Source organism: Eublepharis macularius, chromosome 2 (assembly GCF_028583425.1).
Source record: "Eublepharis macularius isolate TG4126 chromosome 2, MPM_Emac_v1.0, whole genome shotgun sequence".
Lineage (NCBI taxonomy): Eukaryota > Metazoa > Chordata > Lepidosauria > Squamata > Eublepharidae > Eublepharis > Eublepharis macularius.
In genome coordinates this window covers 197,338,040-197,361,579 of record NC_072791.1, presented here as the reverse complement: position 1 = coordinate 197,361,579, position 23,540 = coordinate 197,338,040, and the positions used below count along the sequence as shown (strand labels likewise).

The 23,540-nt window shown below is 40.8% G+C and overlaps 1 protein-coding gene across 2 annotated transcripts; it reads left to right on the top strand.

Moving 5' to 3' along the window:
• The first annotated feature begins 15,493 nt into the window (after positions 1–15,493).
• On the top strand, positions 15,494–23,322 carry SPC25 (SPC25 component of NDC80 kinetochore complex). Of its 2 annotated transcripts, XM_054971253.1 has the most exons (8): positions 15,508–15,581; positions 15,855–16,062; positions 16,851–17,046; positions 17,825–17,890; positions 18,209–18,355; positions 19,579–19,674; positions 21,298–21,396; positions 22,957–23,322. In XM_054971253.1, the coding sequence occupies exons 3-8, from the start codon at positions 16,893–16,895 to the stop codon at positions 23,079–23,081; spliced, it is 687 nt and encodes a 228-aa protein (XP_054827228.1). In that variant the 5' UTR covers positions 15,508–15,581; positions 15,855–16,062; positions 16,851–16,892; the 3' UTR covers positions 23,082–23,322. The 2 variants fall into 2 exon arrangements, with proteins under 2 accessions (XP_054827227.1, XP_054827228.1); XM_054971252.1 differs by lacking the exon at positions 15,855–16,062 and having other exon boundaries at positions 15,494–15,581.
• The last annotated feature ends 218 nt before the right edge of the window (positions 23,323–23,540 follow it).

Below are 23,540 nucleotides of genomic sequence, written 5' to 3'. Positions count from 1 at the left end.
CTGTGTGCGTGGGTGTGGGGTTGCTGTTAAAATTAAAGGAAGAGGGTTGAAAGATGTGCTGATCTCTAGCAAATGGTGAGCAAATGTGTGTAAACGCTAAATGCATGGCTTATATAACCACTGCAGGAACAGTTGGGCTGTGTTTGCTTGAAATTTTTTGCACAGCTCATTTCTTCAAAGACTGGCCGTTAGTAATTTGTACTGTGCTGTCGCTGGTATAAAGAATAATTGCTGTCAGCAGAAGTCATCAAAGGGTTGCATTTTTATTTGAACTTGAAAAGTGCCTCTACTACTGAGCTCACCACTTAGTACAGCATACACCTTTAAATGGTGAGCAGAACAGTGAAAATACGTACAGTAACGAGAGCTCCTAAATGATTTTAAGGAATCGTTTCCAAAAAAGAGCGGGCTTTTGAGGGTTTTCTTTGATAAGCTTTTGTACACACCACTGTACTGTTCAAGAATATATTGTGAATAAGAGAAAGGCTACCTTGTACATTTAACAAGACGACTAGTAACATGGGCAGTCTTCCATGCTGAATTCTTCCCCATCATCAGAAGGATCACTTATCAACAGAGGTGGGCATTGGCCAGAAAATGGACCAAAATGTGACCCAGACCGGCCTTGTTTTGAGTTCACAAACCGATAGATCATGGGACGCCTGTTTTCCATAGACTCCATGACTTTTCAGCCAGTCCATTGATCCGTGGTCTATGAATCCAAACATGGGCAGGGGTGGGTGGGTTAAAGCACTCCCAGCACTGCTTGCAAGTGGTGCCAGGAGTGCTTTAAAGTTTAAATCCCCCTTGCTCCAGCTGACTAGCAGACTCGCCAGTCAGCTGGAGCAAGGGGGGGTTAAAGCCCTGTTTCCATGCCTCTTGTTTGCAAGCGGCATGGAAACCGGTGGTGATAGACCACAGACCGACCAGTTCACAAACCAAGGAGGGTCTGTAAAAAGTTCATGATCCATGGTCTGTGAAACGCCACAGATCATGGACCGATGGCTCATGGTTTTTTCCTGGTCCGTGCCCACCTCTTCTTACCAAATATCATTATATAGTCATGTTGTAAATATTTCCATGCCTGTTAGCAAGCAACATGGAACTGCTGTGAATACAGGCACAAGTGATTACATCACTATTCTTGATCTTCTATGTAGTTTCTCTGGTCTATTCCCTTGTCCAATCACAAACATTTGGATGGTGGAACTGAAATGGTATTCCTACCATGGCAAGCTTTAGGAAACAGCGTAGAACAGTTCTGTTTCAGAGGATCTTCAATTGATTTTTTTGTGGATGTTAGGGTTGTGATGCTATTGTTCTGCTTTTGTCTTTGAACTGTGCTTATTTTGGCTACGTGTAGATGTAAGCCATTATTATCTCTCTTTGTTGGGAGAAAGGTGTAATGCAAATATTTGAATGAATAAAATCTCAACATGGTGTGAGTGGTTTTACACATTAATTGAGGGGAGATAAGAAATCAACATGAGAATGCCTTTTAGGTGGCAACCTCACGTTGACTGTAATATGTAGTTCTACACATAGATGATCTTAGAATAGGCTGCAGCAACTTCTGCTACGGCTCAGTAAGCCCAAGACTATTTTGTCACTTTTACTCAGGTGAAATTATGACTGGGCCCTGTGTGGTGGTGATTATAGCTATTAGCTGCCATGAGGAAAGAACCTGTTAATTCTCAAGCTCTTCATTTGTTGAAAATACCAGCGGTCACCACATGGGGGAGCATTCAGACAAAATATCCCCCAAAGAAAACTGACAAGAAAACTAACAAAAACCTTCAGGATTGTGGCGCCTTCCCTCTGGAATGCATTGTTGGAAGACACACATGACCGGCAAGAGCTGTTGATGTTTCAGAGGTCTTGTAAGACAGAACTATTCTGGCATGCGTTTGGCTCTTAACATCTTTTTATTGTGAGGCATGATTGACTTGCTGGGCACTGTAATTACCCAGTAATACTGGTGTTTATCTATAGGGTTTTACAGGGCTCATTTTGAGGGGGAACGCGCAAGAATGCAGTTCCAGTAGTTCTCCAAAGAGGTCACATGTCAGGTGGCCTTGCCCACCTGATTTTTGGCCTTTTGGGGCCCATTTTGGCCTGGATTGGGCCCCAAACGGCCAGGATTGGGTCTAAAACAGCCAGGATTGGTCCCAAAACGGCCAGGATCAGGCCTCTTATGGGTGGTGGATCAGTCTCCCACTCAGCAGCAGCCCAATTCTGACCATTTTGGGCCCCTTTTCAGCCATTTTCAGCCCCTTTTGCCATTTTGGGCCCAATTTCGGCCCTGAATGGCCAGGATTGGGTCCAAAACAGCCAGGATAGGTGAGGTCAGGGGTGTGTGGCATATGCAAATCTGTTATGCCCATGACACACTTCCGGCAATGGCAGGGGGTGTGACATATGCTAATGAGCTATGCTAATGAGTTCCTGCAGCTCTTTTTCTACGAAATGACCCCTGGGGTTTTATAATCTAGGTCTGGGATTAGTGCGTCTTTATATATTTTGTATTATGTTGTATGTTTTGTTTGGATTTACTGAATTTGTGTTATAAGTTGTTAATTTTAACTGATGTAATTACTTATTGATGTGAACCGCTTTAAGTTTTTAATCAAAGAGAAGTTAAATAAATAAATAAAAACTTACCATACCAAAGCGAATAAGGGAACTGGCGGGAAAGACAAAGAAGAAAAAGAAAAAAAGCTTTGTAGTATCAGCTAAATTCAAAATATTGCAAAAATACAGAGTGCGCTATTAAGCTGATGCAGATACCAAGCAAATAACTGTATTGTAACTCTTTAATTCTCAGGATAGCTTATCGTCCTAACTATTATGATCAGCGCCACCATGAAAACAAACAATAAAAATACATAATAGTGCTTTTAAAATGGATTCTTAATTAAAATATGGGTGTTTTTTTTAAAAAAAACTATACCATTTACAAGTTGTGTTGAATTGAATTGTGTTAACATTACTGTGTAGATTTACGTAATGCAAGGTATCAGGAGATGAACTTAAAAGACCTCATCTATAGACAGCGCGTTCACATTTACTTTAACTTAGATAAATGTATTTGCAGAAGCTTTTTAGCAGATTCAGTCACTTGTGGTTTGATGAAGCTTAGCATGAAAGATGTAAGCATGTTGATCTGAACTCTTAATGCTTAGTTGCTGAGAAGTGTTTGTGTTGAATCATGTACTATGGCCCATCTACTGTAGCTTCACCGTACTCCTTCCATTGCCTCCTTCCTATTATAACTAAACTGGAGAGTTTATTGGGATCATCAAATAAGCATTACATGGTAAAAATTATTTTAAAAAAAACCTTTTCTACTACAGTGTATCTCCCCAGTTCCCCCTCTCATCACTGAAGGTTTCACATACCCCATGAGTCATTCATTGCAAACTATCTAAATAATGCTGTAGAAAGTAGGGGGAGGACTGTGGCTTAGTGGCAGAATATCTGCTTTGTATACAGAAGGTTCCAGGATTAGGTAGTAGGTGATGAGAAAGAACTCTGCCTGAGACCCTGGGAATTGCTGCCAATCAGAGTAGACAACACTGATCTTGAATACTGAGTATTGACAGTATAAGGCAGCTTCATATTTCATTATGTTGAAGGAGAGCCATAGACAAGGATATCTGGATAATCTCCATTCTTTCACGTGGCTTGGAATTAGAACTCTATGGCCAACTGAAAGCAGGACCACAAGTGACGCCTGACACAGGTTGGACACTTGCCAGCTTCCCTCAAGTTTTGATGGGAAATGTAGGCAGCTTGGCATAATGTTGGACAAGTGACAGTTGAAAAGTCCATTGGACAGCAGTCAGAGAGCCAAGCTGCGAGACCAGGATGTCTACATTTCCCATCAAAACTTGAGGGAAGCTGACAAGTGTCCAACCTGTGCCTTTTGTCACTTGTGGTTCTGCTCTATTACTTATTCCCCAGAGCATAATGCAAATATTCTAATTGCCAATGGTGTTGGTTACCATTTTCCAGTGTAATGTTCTTCATTTGCAAGGATTCTAGTCATTGGAAGAGATAAGGAGGCTTGTTTTAGACTCTCTTGTACATTGGTTATAGAGGAAGATTGAACGATAAACTGAAAGAGGATAAAAACATGTAAAACCAACTGATCAGTAAAACAATTTGGCTGAAAGATTTGCACTGGCTATCCATCAGTTTCTGGGCATAATTCAGAGTGCTTGCCTTTAAGGCCCTCAACAGGGGTGATGATGTCACTTCAGACGTCACTTCAAAAAATATTCTTAAACATAAAAAGCAAGTCAGAAAAGCATTGACAGGAGCAAGCCAAGATCAATAAAACAAGCTGGGCTATAATAGACAAAATCTCATCTAAAAAAATTCACAATCACCCTACCTAATCCTCTAAGGTTTAGCAAACATTGTTCCAACAGCCAGTGTTAGAAAGAAATATGCCAGGTGTCTGGGGAAAGGATGTGGTGGGATGGAATTAATGAATAGATGGTGCATAACTAATGCAAAACACTTGCTGTGATTCCAGAATAAAATCTTACACTGTTGTTAGATAAATTGTACATTATTCAAGTGTAAAGTTCCACAAAATCTAGTGGGCAGCAGTGGGTATACACAGAGTGTTGCCATACAAATGTGGATAATATTGAAATACACTTCAGATTTGAAAGGTTTAACTTTCCTAAAATAGTAAGTTATTGTACAAGACCACTGTGAGAATCCTGAGTGTTTTTGTATTGTTCAGACTAGATCTTTTCTAAAAAGTTAGAAGTTACTAAAGCTTCTATTTACACAAACGAGTCTTGTTAATAAATTCAGAGATGGACAGAAAATAAGCTGTTGATTTCCTGCTTTCTGTCTTTCATGTAAATCAGAGTCTTGTTATCTTCATCTCGTGCATATTTTATCCTGCACTGAATGTCAGCGATGAGAACAAGATAACTGAATTATCTGGTTCCAAAGAGAAAAGAAAAGCAAAATTTGGAAAGGGTAGACAAATCTCTTGCTCCTACACCATTTAAGGCAGGGGTAGGCAACCCGTTTCCCTGTGTGCAGAAAAAAAAAATACAGCATCTACCTGTGAAGATGTTGGTGTGCTGGCAAACAAAATGGAGGGGTGAGACGAGAGTTACACTTGACCAGACGTGCTTACAACAAGCCAAATCCCAACAGCTCCAGCAGTATCTTAGGCAACGGCATTGAACACAAGATGCACAGGCTAAATGCAGCCTGCCTGACCCCAGGGTGCAGCCTGCCTGAGATTTTTAGCAAAAAAACCCCATTTTGAGCTATTCAAATTTCTATGCCTACCAAGAAGAGACAGCACCCCCGAAATTCTGGAGATCAGCCTGCGAATCCCAGAACTATCCTGAAATTTTGGCTATGTGACCAAACTTTGGGCAATGTTTGAGTCCTCCTGATTTTATGAAAGGACATAAAACTGATGAAACTGAAGCTGAGAGGCACCATCAGTAATATAAACCTAGAGTCAGTGGCCGTTTTCACACTGCTTACCAGCCACGGAACATTGCGCTGAGCTCCCAGAACGGCAGCGTCTTCCTGGTGTGATTTCAAGCGAGAACTGCTGTTCTCATGCGAAATCGCGCCAGGAAGACACTATTGTCTCTTCAGTACCAACATTCCCATTGACTTGATCAAATTGATCAAGCACTGGGCCTGTAACTATGCCCTTTTGTATGAACAAAGTTGATTAAATTGTTTTTGAACTGCTTGTATATTACTGCTTAAAAACCCAGCAGAGCTGCCATTTGGGCTACGAGATTTCACAATTTTTTTTTAGCCAAGCAGATTGCAAAAGAGGATAAAAAATGGTGGATAAGCTTCCACTATTACTGTTTTTTTCACAAAAGAACTCCCAATAAGTTCCTTGGGTCCCCTGGAATAGTTTGAAAACAACTGAACTAAAGCAAAATAAAATAAAATGCTCATGGTTACAGTATGCCTGGATATCAAGGTAAACGTTATGTGATAACTGAGGTCATGTCTTGCTAAGCAAATGTTTGCGAAGAGAAGGAAAAGCAAGCAAAGCTTGTGATTTCTTCAGCAGTATTAGCAGACGTCCACTTACTGTTAGTACATTGTGTTTTTATGTTCAAAACACCAATGACATTAATTTCAGATGTCATAATGTTCACTGCCATTTGAGGAGACCTAGTCATTTATGAAATGGATGGTGTTTTTCTGTGAGGCAGAGTGCACTGTAGATATTCCCATTAAAGTGAACATTTTTTGGAATGCCCATTTTAAGAAGAGCAGAAGTGGAAAGGATTCAAAACTCTATGCATTTTTTTCCAGTTCAAAAGGGTCACATTTAGACAAGGATTCACTCAGTCAATTTGGAAAGCTACAAACCTTGACCTTCAGTAAAGCAGGAAGGGGAGGAATGGTAACCAAGCAATAGCTGTGTTGAAACATATTGAAATCTGTGGGAAGAACCATATCTGTTTCTAAGAACCAAGCTACAAGTGGCGCCTGACACAGGTTGGACACTTGTCAGCTTACCTCAAGTTTTGATGGGAAATGTAGGCGTCCTGGTTTTACAGCTTGGCTCTCCATTACAGCTGCAAGACCAGGATGCCTACATTTCCCATCAAAACTTGAGGGAAGCTGACAAGTGTCCAACCTGTGTCAGGCGTCACTTGTAGCTTGGCTCTAAGTTTCTTTTTTGAACTTCCTTTTGTTTGTTAATCCTTGTTTACTTCTATATTGTAGAATATTACCACAGAATCGGCACTATTACAGTTCTGGCCAGGGCTATGTTAAGACACTGGTGGGGCAGCCCTAGGCACAGTATTTATTTATTTAAAATATTTATTTAAAAATATTTATTAGTCACATTTCCTCCAGAGGTGCTCAAGGCAGCTTATAGTGAAAATATCAAAAAACAGCAATTAAAAACAGAGTTAAAACACAGTTAAAATACAATAAAAAGCAGTCCCAAACACAACAACCTTCAGTTGCCTCCTGAAGCTAGAGGGGTGGGGGGCTAGCTGCACCTCCCTAAGGAGGTTATTTCACAACCATGGGACTGCAGCTAAAAAGGACCTCTCCTATGTACCCACCAACCAAGCTTCTTTGGTTGATGGGTCAGTCAGTAAGTATGGCTGCTTCCCCACACGTTGGATAATCTACTTTCAATACTCTTTAGTGAACATTTGGAACTGCTTTTCTATGGCTGCTTCCCCACACGTTCAATAATCCACTTTCAATATGCTTAAGTGAACATTTGGAACTGCTTTTCCATGTGTGGTGCAAAAAATCCACTTCTAAAGGATTGCTAAAGTGCATTGAAAGTGCACTATTCAATGTGTGAGGAAATAGCCTATATTTTGGTAGTGTACTATTTCCCCCCAAGATCAATTGTTGCTCTAGAGATTATTTTGCAATCGATGAAATAAACATTTGAGATGTGTGAGTAATGTCGAGGTGAGATACTAATATGACTCAATCACTCTTGTGTAATAGCTGCTGTTCATATCCTTGTTGTGGTTAAGTAAATGATAACTAAGCACTTGTCTTTACATATATAAAATGGAAAAAAATATCCGACGACCTGGATGTAAATCAATGATATAAAAACTGTTGATGTAGTGATAGATATGTAGTATCAGGTGGTATTCATGTTAGTCTATAGTGGTAGAACAAAATGCAAGCACAGTGGCACCTTAAAGACCAAAAATATTTTCCAAGGTGTAAGATCATGAGTCAAATTTCACTCCTGTCAATTACTGATTTCTATACTGATACAAAACCTAGTGGCCACCACTAGCTGGCATTAATTAATTACAGTAAAATTGTTTTTTAGTTATAGGATACTGAAATGCACTCTCATTTTTTTCTGTTTTGCAAGGGATTATGTTGTTTAAAAAATACCTGTAGGATGAATATTCAAACTCCCGCCGCCCCATTCTGTAAAAGTTGTTGCTACAAAGAAAGACATGTGAATTTCAGCTTGAAGCTGAACTTCATACAACATGAAGATTTGATTGTCTAGTAAGTTCCTTTGGAATTTGGAGTGATAACAGCATTTCCCCCAGGTGCAAGACACTAAAAAATGCCATGTATGAATGTTCTTAATGCAGCATAAAACACAGAAAGGAAATTGCTTGCACTCTAGTCAACATATAGTCAATGTTAGAAACCAGTTTACAAAAAAACCAACAAAAGTATCATATATCCCATTTGCCCACTATCAGTAGGCAAACTCTTGCTGGTACTCCCCCATCCATCTGCTGGTGCTCACTGGAGCAGTGGGGCGGGGGGAAGCAGAGGAAAATTGGGGTCAAGAGGTGCTCAAGGAGTTCACCCAATCTCTATGGTTTTGACCATAGAGGACAGAGAAATTGCTAGAGCATCATGCACTATGTCAATGTCACTTCTGGTCATGCCCTGATGTCACTCACTGGTTTCCAGATTCCCCTTAATATTTTTGAGTACTCAAAGTGCATTATCTCATAAATCCTCCCAACAATCCTTTAATGGTAGGTAAGTATAATTTGCACCCTCAGTGCAGGTTGGGTGCTAAAGCTGAGAGAGAATGAGGTTTGCCAAAGGCCACCTAATGAGTGTGTGACACAGTTTCTGTTTCATCTGAAAGAGAAATGAAGTAGGACCAAAGGCAGAGCTGGAAATAGATGTGAGTGTTTCATTATTCCTTTGTACGTTCTAAGTTTTGCCTCAGATCTTACAAATATTTTTTTAAAGAAACATTCTGGTTAAACACAGACATGAGTGCTTATGCTGTACATTCAACATAATTCCCTCTCCCATCATATGGGGTGTAAACGTAAGTAAGTAGTCCCTACACATGATCTGTACTGTTCCAGCAGCAAGCTGAATATATTAATCAGTATGTACTAGGACTAGAATGTATGCCTATAGTTTTAAGATAAGTGCATCTTGGGAGTTGTAGTGCCTTACCCCACAGGTTTCAGTACCTGGGGCATTCAGAGCCCGGCAAAAACCTTGTTGGGGCCATTTCCTCCTTTGTTCAGTCACACCTTGGCAGGGAGAGGAGCAAGTCATCTCTTTTTTCCACCACATTCACTGGGTCTACAAACCTCCTCCAAGCACCTTTCTTATTTAGTAGAACTGTGAGTAGAGATTCCTTGCATGGCATGAAGAAACTGAATAAAAACCATTTAAGTTTGTAACCCGTGCGTGTGCGTTGACACTCGACGATAAAAGGTTGGGATTCCCTCCTTGCGTCGGAATATGATCTGTATACCTCTTTTTCTCGTAAGGTAAATCATTTGAACTAGACTTTCTCATGTAGGCCCTGGTTTGTATTCAAGATTCCACAGACTGTTTGGGAAAGTATGAGCCTGAAACCAGCTTCCTTGGCCTGTGCTGATGTCATGTTTGAAGTAGTTCACAGATTCAAATGTGTGTCTTGCTAACATGGCTTAAAGTATTTAGTAATAATTTAGTACTTTTTTGTGATTCACCTAACATACACTGTCCTAATTTTGCAACGTTTGTGTCGTACATTAAAGTAGTATGTTTCATATTCATGTCACAGTGAAATGAATAAGCAGAGAATTCTGGTTTTATTAAATTCATTGCCTTACATCCCTACTGAGCTAAGCTGATTTAGGGCTGGGCTATAAATTTTTAGACTTTCCATTTTCTCTGGCCTTGGCTATTAATATAAATATGCACTCCTGCTACTTCACTGAATAATAAAAATGCAATTATTTCTGCCCTAGTTTTTGGTATCTTTACTGTTCCCCTCATAAACTTGAAATATAATATTGAAGGTATGGTTTATATGTTGTATTTCTATGAAGTTTAGCCAGAACTTTTAGCTGATATGACAGGTGCCTCAGGGGATGAAGCTCAGTAGGAGAGCTCACATCTTGCTTGCAGAAATTCTCTAGTTTTATCCCTATCATCTTCAGTAAAAAATCGCAGATAGGAGGACATCTGTGAACAGCTTGGAGAGAGGCTTGGTTCACCCAATACTGGGTTGTAGGAAACAATGGTCTAACTCAGTATAATGCTGCCAATAAAATTGCATTTGGTTTTACCTTTCTTTCTCCCATCCTCGTCTTTTTATGGAGTTGGTTTGTCTTCTCATTGTCCTTGGATGGGCTAGTAAACAAGATTTGGGCCATTACCACAACAAAGGCAGGCGAGTCAGCAAGTCACAGCATGCAGCACTCTACAAAAGAAAGTTCCAAAGAGAAGTGGAGCCTTGAGCCAAAAAAAGAATCCTACTGTATTAGCGCTTTGCCAAAAGACAGAACTGTTCCTACCCACATCTGCATTTGCCACAAATAGGTCAAACTGTCCCAATAAGGTAATTTGGACTGTATGAATTGCACATTAAAGTCCTAGTTCAATAACGTAACATGGTCTCTTCCTTATTTAGAAATATTCCCAGGACCTGGTATCACCCCTTAACTTCCTTCTGGCAAATCAGGTAAAATGCCTAACAGCCACATCTCTAAAACGGCATGCTGGAATCACAGCATGGGGAGGGGGCCCACACAATTTGGGGGGGGGATTCTTAAATGACAGCCAAGTGTAATCCCCAGTTCTGAGCAACCCAGGAACATTTTATAGTGTATATGACAAAATATTTTTCAAAGAATTTTGTTTTCCTGTCATTAGGAAACCCATTCCATCCCACACATTTCTATAATTTCTTAGAATGTGCATAACAGAAATGTCCAGGGGTGCATTTTTATAAAAGGATTAGAACTGTAGTAGAATGAAAAAGCTCAAGAGAGCACTTCTATATGGGAATAAGATGGTAACCTATTGTTTATTTTATGTATCTCCTTGCTTTTACTGCATCAACTTCTACCTTTGTAATCTGCTTTCTGCATTATTGTATGTCATGCTTTTTTGATGTGTTTAGATTATGTAATCTTAGTACAATTACATTATTTATTTAGATATCTTAAACTGCATGATCAAATTGTTTTCCCTATTTTGTATCTGCCTTGAATCTCAGTAAGAAAGGTGGGCTAGAGGTACCTGCACCTCTATAGTTAGCTTTTCTAAAGTCAAGATATTTGAATTAATTAGACAGGATGAATTAGACAGAGAAATTTAGTTACAGGTACTTACTTCCCAAGGGAGCCATGATTAATTACCTAGATACAATTTATAGAAGCAGGCAAATGAGACTGTAATTCAACTGATAATTTTTAATAATGACAAACCACAGCCTGAGGAAGAACAGGCTGATTTCAGGTAGGGTAGCTCTGCCTGGCAACCCTCTGGGAGAAACTGGGGGCAAGGACAGGCTCGTTGGCATCGTGCCGGCCCATGATGTCACTTCCAGTGCAATACCGTTAGTGATGTCATTACATTGGGGCAACATTCTAGGATTTGTCTCGAACTCTGTGGATAAACTAGAGTTTTAGGCAAATCTTAGAGCATTGCTCTGATACAATAACGTAACACATTGGCATGCTAACAAGCCCCCCCCCCATTTTATCCCACAAGTCTGTGAGCTGCCAATGCCTTCCTCTAATTTCAGGTGGGGGGTTGGGTGTGTGTGTGTGAGGAATTTCTTAACCATGGAATATGAAATGTTGGACAGTACTGCATTTGCAAACTGCATTTAAAGTTTATCCAGTTGCTCATCTCCATTTAGGATTGGTGGGATAGTCACAAAAGCAATAGCAAGAGATATGTGTGTTAACAACTTCCTCACATCCACATGAAAACTTGCAATGCATGGCACTGGAATATGGGACCTAATGCAGATTGGGCTCAATAGTGTCTAGCAAATGTTCACATTGGGCTGTTTGTAAAAGCATCTATTTGCAAACAAGATCTTGTGCATTCCTTTGCCAGCCAACAGAGAATTTTATCGTACTTAGCTGGATTTTCGCATCAAGGCAGGACTATTATGAACAGCTCTTTATGTGCAGATTTGGGGGGAAATCCACAGACTTTTTTCATCCTCCAAGACACAAGAAATAAGACTCAGTCCATTGTTATGTACAGCAGATGGTCTTTTTACATGGCACTCATAATAAGCGAGCTGAGAATGGCTAGAAAATGCATTCAGTGAGAGTGCTGGGGGAGGGGTGGGTTTGTAACGTGGATACATTTTCTTCCATGGGAAAATAATAGAGCCACAAGAAAGCCATTATCAGTGCAGTCTCTAATCAGCACCTGCACAGACAGAGAACCGGAATGAAACATGTTGTCAATTTGCTAGACAACATGTAGGGGGAATAAGAAAATACAATATGATGTGTGGGGTCTAATCCAGGGAAGCATACCAAAGATGCCTGCCAGAGAGGAATACTGAAGGATCCATACTTGCTTCAAAGAACTATTTTTGCAGCAGGTGAACAAGTCTTAGTTCATTCCGCTACACACAGAGCTTATTACGAAGCAACAAACTTCAATCAGAAAAGTTAAAGGGTAATGGGTTCCCATTAATCACAATACAAATGACATGAAAGGAATATTCAGTCAACGGGCATTGGAGAAGAACCAATTACAGGGTATGTAGCCTAATTTTAAAGTCTGCATTTTATTATAGCAATTCAAAGTTCATGACCATTATGAAGCAACTTGAGAGGTTGCCAAGAAGTTTCAACATCAGCCTTTATTTAATGTTAGCTCTCTCTTTCCCATTCTGGCCCAAGAACAGGTGCAAAATAATTTAAGTAACAGCTCATCAGGCTTCTGAAGTCAAAAAGAAAGCATCTTCCCTTAGATTAGATAGAATGAAAGAGAAGCAAAAATCAATGTTAGCTTGGATGTTTAAAAATATGCTTTACTCAGCTGGATTTTTATATATCCTGCCTGCCTGGTAAAAGAAAGACTTCAAAATATTCAATTTCCTAAAATGTTGACATGCCAAGGAGGAATTGCTATAGAATGCACAGTTTATGTAACCCGAACTGCATCTGAATAATTCTAGCAGGTTAAGAGGAAAAAAACAATGTATTATTTGCCATCACACCAATACTTTACATGATACAGATTTTATAGATCTATGAAATGGACTTCATACAATGACAAACTAGCTGATTTTTTTTCAAGAGTCATCTATCTGTTGTCTTCAAATGATACTTAGTTGTTTTATACCTCAACAGAGCATGAACACAGCCCATGTCGCGAAAGAACGACTATTCTGGAGAATCCTTGATATTATTACTGTTAATCAAAATACAGTTCATTTTTATTTAGCGCTCAGTTCTTCTGTTATTTTCACAGTTAAAGCAACGTTCTTGCAATTGTGCCCCATTTGCTATGCAAAGGCCCTAGGGATAAAAAAACTGGCTGGTTCACAACTACAGTTTTGCACAATATTCTGTTGGTACGAGGGAGACTGGACAGTGCCCATGTAGGGTTGTCAGCCTCCAGATGGGACAGATGCCTCTAACGAAGAGAGTTGTGGTTCTCGAAAGCTTATGCTACAATAAAGTTGGTTAGTCTTAAAGGTGCTACTGGACTCTTTACTATTTTGCAACTACAGCCTCGGCTAACTCCTCTGGATCTATGATCCTGGAGAAAATGGCTGCTTTATGGCATTATACCCCGATGAGGTCCTTCCTCTCTCCCAAACCCCACCCTCTCCAGGCTCAGCCCTCAATCTCTATGAATTTTCCAGTTTGGAGTTGGAAACTCTACTCCCTTGTCTCCGTAGCAGCTACTGATAATCATTTCATTCTGTCCTTAACAGAGGGTGGGTGGGTTCACCGTTTAAAGCTCTTGCAGCAGTGGGCTTTGACAACAGCAGTGCAAGGTAGACTGTCATCTTATTGCAGATCAGGTGGAAGCATAGACCAGAGATTGTATCATAAAATGTAATCTGGAGCACCGTGGCACTTAAAAATTTTATTCCAGCATAAATTTTTCTGCAGTACAGTCAGGCTTTCCAGCCTCCTGCCCCAAACTGCTGCCCTTGGCCCTGGTCACCGGGCCAGCAGGGAGAAAAGATACTGGGGAGGGAGATGTGCACTCCCCCACTCCCTGCATTGTTTTCTGGTGCAATGGGGGAACATGGGAGGTAGGTACCCCACTGCCCCGTGCACTCCCACTTTTGCCCTAGGGGATCTGGCAAACCTAGGTAAGGTAAGGTAAAGGTAGTCCCCCTGTGCAAGCTCCGAGTCATTACTGACCCATGGGGGGACGTTGCATCACGATGTTTTCTTGGCAGAGTTTTTACGGGCTGGTTTGCCATTGCCTTACCCAGTCATCTACACTTTACCCCCAGGAAACTGGGTACTCATTTTACCGACCTTGGAAGGATGGAAGGCTGAGCCAACCAGGTTCAACCTACCTGAACCTGGCTTCCCCCGAGATCGAACTCAGGTCATGGGCAGAGCTTGGGCTGCAGTACTGCAACTTACCACTCTGCCCCATGGAGCTATTGTACATAAGAACAGCTCAGTTATTGAAATGCTGTAAGTAGATTCTCACTCCTTATACGTGTATGTACTTAATGTAAGAGGTGTGGAAAGAAGAAACAAGAAACAAATAACATTGCTAAGGAATTACCAGATGAAATGTTTATTGTTTATATATGTCCCATGTTAAGCCTCTAGAAGGTTCCAGTGGTTTCCTGTGTTGGCTCAGACAGAGGAAGCAGGCAAGCTGCAGGAAGTACTTTGGTCCAATGCTGTGCCTGCCTCAGGACATTGCAGGACCCACATATTTAATATTTATATTGTTCTCTTTGCATATTAAATTATGTCACTGAATTTTTAAGTTAAAACTGAAATCTAATCCAGAAAAACATAAGAAACCATTAACACGTTATGGCTTCTATAATAGGTGGGCCAGCCTAGCTTTTGCTAAGGTGGTTAACAGTTATAGCAAGAGAAAAGTAGATGCTTTGAAAGTTGAATTCTATAGCATTATACCCCGCTGTCCCTCCCCAAATCCAACCCTCTCCAGGCTCCACCCCAAAGCTCCAGTAATTTCCCAACCCAGAGTTGGCAACCCTGTCTTATTTAGATAAGCTCTTGAATGTGGGGTCTTCTCTGCGAAGAAACAACGGCCAGCCGGCCACTTTTCTATTACCGCTGGCCCGTTCCGGCTTTTACCCCATCCCCCGCTGGCAGGATTCCTGTCCAGCTCCTTTGTGAGCTTCCTATGAGGTAGAATTCAAGAGGTGATAAACAAAAACGTCACCAGCTGAGATTATTCCCGACAGAAACATAAACGGACGGAGCTCTAGGCTCACCCTCACTGTATTTGCAAAGCAAAAGCAAAGAAAGAGAGAAACTGAAGACCAGTGAGGATTGGAAGGTGGACTCTCTCGCTGCAAAGTATCTTCCCAGGAAGTACTTGGAGCTGCCGCTCGGGGGCTGCTTTCACCACGAGGGAAAAGCTGCCTCCCGCTCCCTTTCACAGCTTTCATAAAAATCAAGGCGGAGACTGTCCGGTCTCTCCCCACTAGCAGACTACAATTCCCATCATGCTTCACGCGCTTCGCGACCGCCGTATCCGTTTCCCTCAACCAATCGTCGACGCTGTTCTCCCGCGCTCTGCGTCAATCAATGGAAGCCGGACGGTTGATCTTCGGCGCGGGAATTCGGGACGTTTTGAACCGAGTGATGGGCCGGGTGAGTGGGGGGAGTGCTGCTTGTTTGTGCTGTGAGGGAATGAACCGTGGCGGTTAAAGCCTCGCTGGGCGAAAGGGGGAACTTTTTTATAGGTTTTATTGCCAATTCTTCGGAGAGTAAGGGGTGGACGACGACGATGAACTAGCTCTTCTGCCAAATTTAGTCCCATTCTTAACTGCGAAAAAAAGGCACGAGTCCTGTGGCATACTCTAAGGGGTTAGTTGTTCGCCTTTACAGTGTCGCTAGACTCCTTGATTTATTTTGTTGCTACAGATCAACGTTATTACTTCTGAAATGAAATCCTGCCCTCAAGTCATAGTTGACATATAGCGACCCCTGGCGTGGTTTTCATGGCAAGAGACTAACAGAGGTGGTTTGCCATTGCCTGCCTCTGCAACCCTGGTCCTCGTTGGAGGTCTCCCATCCAATTTCTAATCAAGGCTGACCCTGCTGAGCTTCTGAGAGATCTTACATTTTTAAGGTTTTATATAATTATTTGTATATCAAAGCTGTGTACTTCGAGTATGATATTCATTTATGATTATAAATGGATGTAATGGTTACTAACTACAATAAACTGATGAGTGAGCTTCTGAGAGATGAGGCTTGCCTAGTGAAGGTGGCTCTTTTCCAGTGACTTTTTTTAACAACACTGATGTTACGTCTCTTCGTGAGGACTAGAATCTCCTTTTTTCAAAGATAGGGGGTTTCCTGGCGGGGCACTAATCTGTCTAGAAGAGTGGTATATAAGCATAGTTGTTATTAAACTGCTAGATACTATGTTTTAAGAAACCTTTTCAAATAAAAGCCTTGGATTTACCTGGTGTGTTACTTGAAGCTATGTAAAGCTTTTCTTTTTAAAAAAGTGGCAAGTTGTAGCCATATTCGCAACCAAAGGTTTCCTCCAAAAGGGATTATAGAAGCATCCTTGTATGGAGTGGTGCAATTGACTGAGTAGCTACTTGATTACTTTGGGTGTTTTATGTGACTTGTTTTATTTACTAGTTAGTTTCTTCTCTTAGGGGAAAAATATCTGGTTGATCTTGTACAAAACACATGACTTATATATTTGAAGTTAGAAAGGCTTTGAACAGTGTATTGGACAGCTCAGCAGATATTCTAATGTACCGATGGGCCTTTTGAAATCCCTACAGTGCAATCCTGTGCTGTTCTGGAGTGACTGCCTAGAATTGCAAGGTTAATGTAAGACTTATAAGTAACCAGTTATATTTGCTGAGACATCATAACATTTCTATGTCTGTATTCTAGTTTAAGAGATCCCTTTGATGATTGTCCTGTGTCTTTAAAACAATGGCCCAGACAAAAGATGACAATGAATTGGAAATACTTGAAAAAGAAATAAAGGACTTCAGGACTACCTTCAAAACCGCTTGTTGTAGTGAACCCATTGAACAGACATTGGGGCTGAGAGATCTGTGGCTTGAATCTATTAGCAACCTTTCAGGTACAATCATTTTTATTGCTGTCGACTCTGTGTCATCTTACTGCCATTTGGTGTTTCCTACTACATAGATATATGGTGATGGAAAAGGCCGGCTTTCTCACCTGACAAAGCACAGAGATGAGGTGAACACAATTTTGTCCACAGAAATAAAGATGCCAGGCTGCAACCTAGTAAAAAGATCAGTGCCTTTAAAATGCCACCTTCAGGGTATGTCCTTCATCTCTCCTCCACTCCTGCTCCCCTCCACTCCTGCTCCATTGCCAAAAAAACAGGAGAAGGGCTGATTATGGGAAAGAATGTGGGCAAATTGATTGCACTAGAGTGTCACACAGCTCCCTTCCCTTAGCTCATCTCTAAAGAATGTTGCCAAGGAAAAGTCCATAGAGCAGTTTTAGAAAACTCTGTGATAGAGTGTTTGTGCAACTCATGCACTTAACACTAATGTCTTGGAGAGCCAACATGGTGTCAGAACCAGGTTCGAATCCGCACATTGAGCTTCATCCATGAAACTCAATGTGTGACCTTGACTCAGTCCTTCAGTCTCAGCGTAACCTACTCACCGGGTTCTTGTTGTGAAAATAAGTTGGAGGAGAGGACAGCCATGTTGTAAGTTACTTTGGGTCTTCATTTTGAAGCAAAGCAGGATATGTGTCTAAATAAGCAAACAAGAATGGTGTATATGATCATATAGTTATCACTTTGTATATAATCACGGTAAGCTGTCACAAAATTAAAAATACCAAGATTAGAGTGACATAACTTTTTTCTAATTTTACAGATAAATGGTCTAAGAGATTAAAAGAAGGGGACCTAATGATCAACAGATTTCAGGAATATACAAATGGTATCGTATGAGTCCTTTCTAGCTGCATGAACTGTTCTTCTATGTGCTTTCGCAATTCAAAGAGAAAGAAAACACCTTTACTTGAAATGCCTTTCTTATGCCTCCTGGTGGACTATCATCACCTTTACTTTTAAGTTTCCATGCAGGTCTAAGTCAATAGTTCAATATAATAAAGATTTTTTTTTTACTAAGTCTGAAATAGTCTATCTTCTGTACGTGATATGCATTTCAGTACCTTTGCACATCACTAGAATTGCTTATGAATAAACCAAAATATATATGGGGATATATTAAATAACCTGATTGTTTCCTGTGCAGAGTTGCTCCAGAAGAACAAATCAATTGAAGAAAAACAGGAGAATCTATCAGAAGTTCTTGCTAGCATCAAGGATGGGGAAAAGCAAAATGCTGACTTGATGAACAGCATTCAAGAACTCAAGGAGAGGTTGGTCAGAAAAAGTGAAAGTGAGTAGTAGTGAGAAACTGAAATGAAGACATCTGTTCTAAAAATCTAATCTTGAGTGGTCCTTACATTAGCTTCCATCGAAAGAGTCTCCCTGCTGTGAAACGTGTACCAAAACATGTACAGTGTGGCACAAGTTTATTTCAATGTATGGCAGGTCATGTATCTGTATCACTCTCCTTATTGCCGCTGTAAAGAACTGAGCAGACCTGTTTTTTAAATCAAGGGCTACATTCTACAGGTACATTCCTGACAAGGGCAAAGTTGTGTCTGCAGTCCTCAAGTACAAAACTTGAACAGTTGAACTGGCTGTTAGTTGCTTCATTGGTCTTCAGGTTTTGTGCAATTGTGCATATGATTTCTAAGTAGTGCAGCATCCTAGATGCTGTGTGTTTGATTTTCAGAAATTTGAAAGAGGTTTGCCTTTACAGTGCAATCCTAAACAAAGCTACACCATTCTTAGTGCATGGAAGTCAAACTCAGTTTAAGATTGCACTGTTAATTACCTGTTCTGACAAACTTAGGGGTCTGTTCCGATATTACCTGGCTGCTAGAATTTTACTATGGTGAGACTAAGTGTGGACTTTGGGCTCGTATAATCCTCCTGTTTTCCTTTACAGCTCCTTCCCATTTCCTTCACAGGGTAAATGTAAACCAGGAGAGATTTCAGATTAATTTGAAAATCTGATCTTGCTGATACTGAGTGAAAGCTCCTATAAGATCATGATCCATGCATTCCCGGGCTAGAAAGATCAGCCATCTAAGAGCGAGCTTCACACATGCAGATATCTAGGTGTTGGCATCTAATTTTAGGCAGCTGAAAAATTATGAGCCTGGAACGTGGTGACCCTGCTTTAGGATGAAAGAAGTTGGAAATGGGGTAAGAGTTAAAGGAAAACAAGGACAGCGGGGCTGGGAAGAACACAAGGAATTCAGAAGCTGAACAAATCAGATAGGACATGTTGCCTTGCAGAGGGTCAGTATCTATTAAAGACTATTTTAGCCCGCCTTTCTTTTATAAAAAACTTAAGGTTGGTGTTTGAGTTAAATAAACAAGCTTACTTAGAAAACAAGTTTTAATGGTGGCTTTTTGGTGTATGTTAAAAGTTAACATGGATTGAGATAAATAAGTTGTCACATGATAAATTTACCAACACTTGTGGTGTTGGGGAATCTTAGTCTTACAGGCAGTGAGTTGGTTGGTGTTTTTTTTTTTTTAATTTAGCTAAAAGTCAAGACACAGAAGAAAAGCTGGAAAGACTCAGCAAGGTGGAAAAGACTTTTAAAGAGCGGACTGGGCTAGAAATACGCAAAACTTGTGGTAAGATGGAAGTGTGTGTGTGTGTGTATATATAGCACTTAAAACATTGGATCAATTTCTTCCCATAACATCTGTAACCCTCCTGTTGATATGTGTCTTCTTCCAACAAGAATAAGCTAAAATGGAAGCCATTTTCTTTGTGAATCAGTCCTATCACTAGTGCAAAAAGGTACTATGGAAGGAGAGGTCTGACCATGTTTTCTGCCAGTGGAAGACACCCCTGTTGGTGGTGGTCAGTTTTCGCCAGTTCTGCTCTCCACTCCTTGTTGGCAGGGTACTCTGATCCCAGGAGCCTGGTTTGAAAGGGAGGGGTGACTGTGAGGTGAGGAATGTTTGTTTCCAGAAACGCCCACTCTGGATGCCCTGAATGCAAGGACTTAGCACCCATGCTTATGTACTGCCTAATATTGAGTGTTTCAGTCACCTGACAAGTGAGTGGGAAGTCAACACTCCTCCCCACTCAAGCCTAATGAATTAATGCTATCAAATTGACATATCTTCTAAGAGCGGAGGAGAGAAGATAATGTTGTAAGGCAGACGTAGAATGCTGGCTCCCCCCCCCCTCTCCTCCTGCCTCTTAACTGTAATCTCCCCCTTACAAAGAAAGCTTGTAGAACATACGCTAGCATCACAGCATGGAAAGCTAAATGCCTAGCCCTGAATAAAGTCTTGCTTATTTCATCTTAAGCATCTTTATTATAGCACTCTAATGGGAAACTGGTTGGGCCTCATTTGAATAATGAAAACAGCAAAACTAGGCTGAGCACAAACATGATAAGGTTTTCTATCTACTTGGCTGACGTAGAAAAATGTGACTGTAAATTAACTGAAGTGGGTTTAAAAAAGAAATAGCCAGATGAAGGCTGAAAATGCTCCAGAGGGGTTAAAATATTGAGAGCAGTTGAACATCACTTTAGGATGGTAGGTGAATCTGCCTGCTCAAGCTGATGAAAGTGAATCCTGGAGAGGGATATTTCGTAGAGTGGGACTTCCAAATTGCCCTCCCCCCCCCAATTCATGGCAGGTCCCCAGCTTGTACAGTTAAATTGCTTTTAGCTAATCACCGTACAGTTAAATTAGTTGTACTTACGTCCTTGTTTAGGAAAGAGGCAGTTTATTTCTTGTGGAGCATAGATTATTGTCCACATTGCCATGGAGTTTGTTTAGCACGAGCAGAAGTGAATTTTCTGGCTTCCTCCTTCAGCTGCAGCCTGCTTTGCATACTCTCTTCCTCTTCAAAATAGTGACCCCCCCCCCCCCAAAGGTCTGTGAAAATGTCTTCCACCAATGGGAAGCATAGTTAAGATCTGGGTCATCTCGACCCTTCCAAATGCAGTTCCTGAATCGGGCAGTGAATAACTGAGCAACGTATTATGCAAGACAAATAATTCTGGGTTAGATACTTTAAAAATACTGACAGAACCTGGTGTGATGCTAAGCTATGATGTGTAAGTCAGTATCTACACACAAAATACGGAATAACTCTAGGCACAGAAGTTTCAATGGGTTTGTTTGATTTGAGAGGAAAAGAAATGGTAGATTTTAAATGTCTGCTACGATATACGATGATAATATATTAACTGAACAGTTTGATTGAATTCTAGTGTGTGTTTTTTGTCTTAGCTAATCATTTGCAGTTTATATTCCGCTGCATTGACCACAAAGATCCTGACAAGCCTTATGTGCTTACCCTTTCCATAAATGAAGCGGGAGCCTATGAAGGTATGTGTAAAGTTTACAGGTAGAAGACATCGCATCCTCCAACCAGATCCCTACCTCCGCTCTTGAAGAAGATGGTAGCCTTTGAGAGGCCTGCTTTTTTGCCTCGTTGTAGCCTTTCTACTCTGACTTTTCATACTGTTTTGCCTGATGACTCTGGTTGCATGTACATGAAAATTCATCAACTGTAAACTTTAAGTTTTAGAAATGTTATCCAAACTATCTGCCCTATTTTTATTCCAAAGCACTTCTGATTTCATGTTTCAGCCACATAGTGTCGGCTGAATATTCATCCTAGGGTCAAAAGTAGTTTCTTAAGCTTGCTTTAAGTTTTTACCCAGTCTTGTTTTCGTAGAATTATTGCTGCCCAAAGAAGTACTGTCCAACTCCAAACTTGCTACCTTCCATGACCAACTAAAATATTCGAGTTTTGTGTCTAACAAGAGCTGGCATTTTCAGTCTCAATTACTTACTAATATCTTACAGGTATTAGTTACCGAATATCAGCCTCATATTGAACTTATTAGAAATAATAGCATAGCACAAAGTTGCATTACCTTTTTTTAAGGTTTAAGGGGCTGTATGTAGCTGTGAGGAGGGTTTAGGAAAAAAACAATAGAGTGGCTTGGATACAGCAGAGGATTACCGAGAGTAGAATGGGGCGGGTGGGTGATTTTTGCCAGTTTTCCTTCCTCCTGCCGACCTCTCCCTCCCCCTCTCCATGCTTTTCCTGGGGCTCTCTGTGCCCGAGGAGCAGCATTTCAGGGGGCATTTCCGCATAAGAAGGGACCTTGTGCTCCATGGACACAAACATCCCTGGACGTTTCCCGTAGATCCAAGCTTAAATTTTCAAAAAATTTATTCCAGCTCTCCAAACGCACTTCTGCCTTACGCAGCAACTCAACATAAATGGAAATTTCATGGCACCTTAAAGGCTGCTTTTTAAAAAAAAATACTTGAATAGAGCTCTGTCGGATAAGTTTTAGCGTGGGCCCCACTAGGTCATCCATCTATCTTAAAAATTATCAATATAAATTTTAAAAATGTTTTTTTATTAAAGTTGTAAACATCAGGGTCCAAGGCCAATGTAATGCAAGAAGTACAGGGTGAGACATAATCGTATAAAATTCACATATAGTCAAGCAAAGAACAGAGCCCACTCTCAGTGGCAGTGAGTGCCGGTAACGTCCCCCTTCGTTTTGCTGTTTTCAGTATTTCCCCCGTGACTTGTGTTATGTCTGCATAGCACATGAAGCTTGCCTAGTGAACAACATCCATGATAGGACTGTCAGTAAGCTCTAGACCGCCAAAAGATTATGTGATAATAAATACTTGTTAGTCTTTAAGTTGCTGCAAGACTCGCCTTTGTTCTTGCTACAGCTGCTTAAGGTGACTACCCTTCTTGAAAATATACTGTATCATGTCACCATATGAAGGGTGTCATTCTGTGCATGCTGAGCTGGGACTGAGCATAATGGGAATTACAGGACATGCATAGAATTGCACTATAAAACAGTTTTCAAAGTTAAGACCAGTGTTTTTTCTCATTTGTTCCTTTCACAGTGATCTCTTGTTCTCCTTCCTTGGACTGCATAGAAGAACTGCAGCTAAAAGTGAGAGAAACCAACAATTTTTCTGCATTCATTGCTAACATTAGGAAAGCCTTCATTGCTTTGTCATATAAGTGACATCTTGTAATACCGATCATCCTGTCTTTGTGCCTTTTTTTTAAAACTGGGGGTGGGGGGGGGAACGGAATAAAGGTCTTTATCACATACAATAGAAGCATTTCTGTTTTGTGATAGTCAAAATGCAACCTGTGTGTGTGTGTGTGTGTGTGTGGCCACAGCTATGAGATATGTAGGTTACGGCAATCAACTTTGACTTCCAAGGACCAATTAAGTTCTAAGATCTTCGCCTCTGAATAAGGGCTGCATTTAAAGTACATCTTTTCTCCCTCACAATCCATTGCGTTATCCCTTCATGCACCTCAGGCTGATTTGCATGATGGAGGGAGGGCGAATCCCAGTATTTTCCCCCTTGCAACAATCCTGTGAAGTGGGTTAGGTTGAGAGAGAAGGGCTAATCCCAAGCCACCCTGTAAGCTCCATGGTAGAATATAGATCCCCCCACAGGTTTCCAGCTGA

Coding starts and splice junctions, on each gene's coding strand:
- SPC25 (XM_054971252.1), top strand. CDS start 16,893: ATGGCCCAGACAAAAGATGACAATGAATTGGAAATACTTGAAAAAGAA. Junction 18,356..19,578: donor GTTGGTCAGAAAAAGTGAAA/GTGAGTAGTAGT, acceptor TTTTTAATTTAG/CTAAAAGTCAAGACACAGAA. Junction 21,397..22,956: donor TGAAGCGGGAGCCTATGAAG/GTATGTGTAAAG, acceptor TTCCTTTCACAG/TGATCTCTTGTTCTCCTTCC.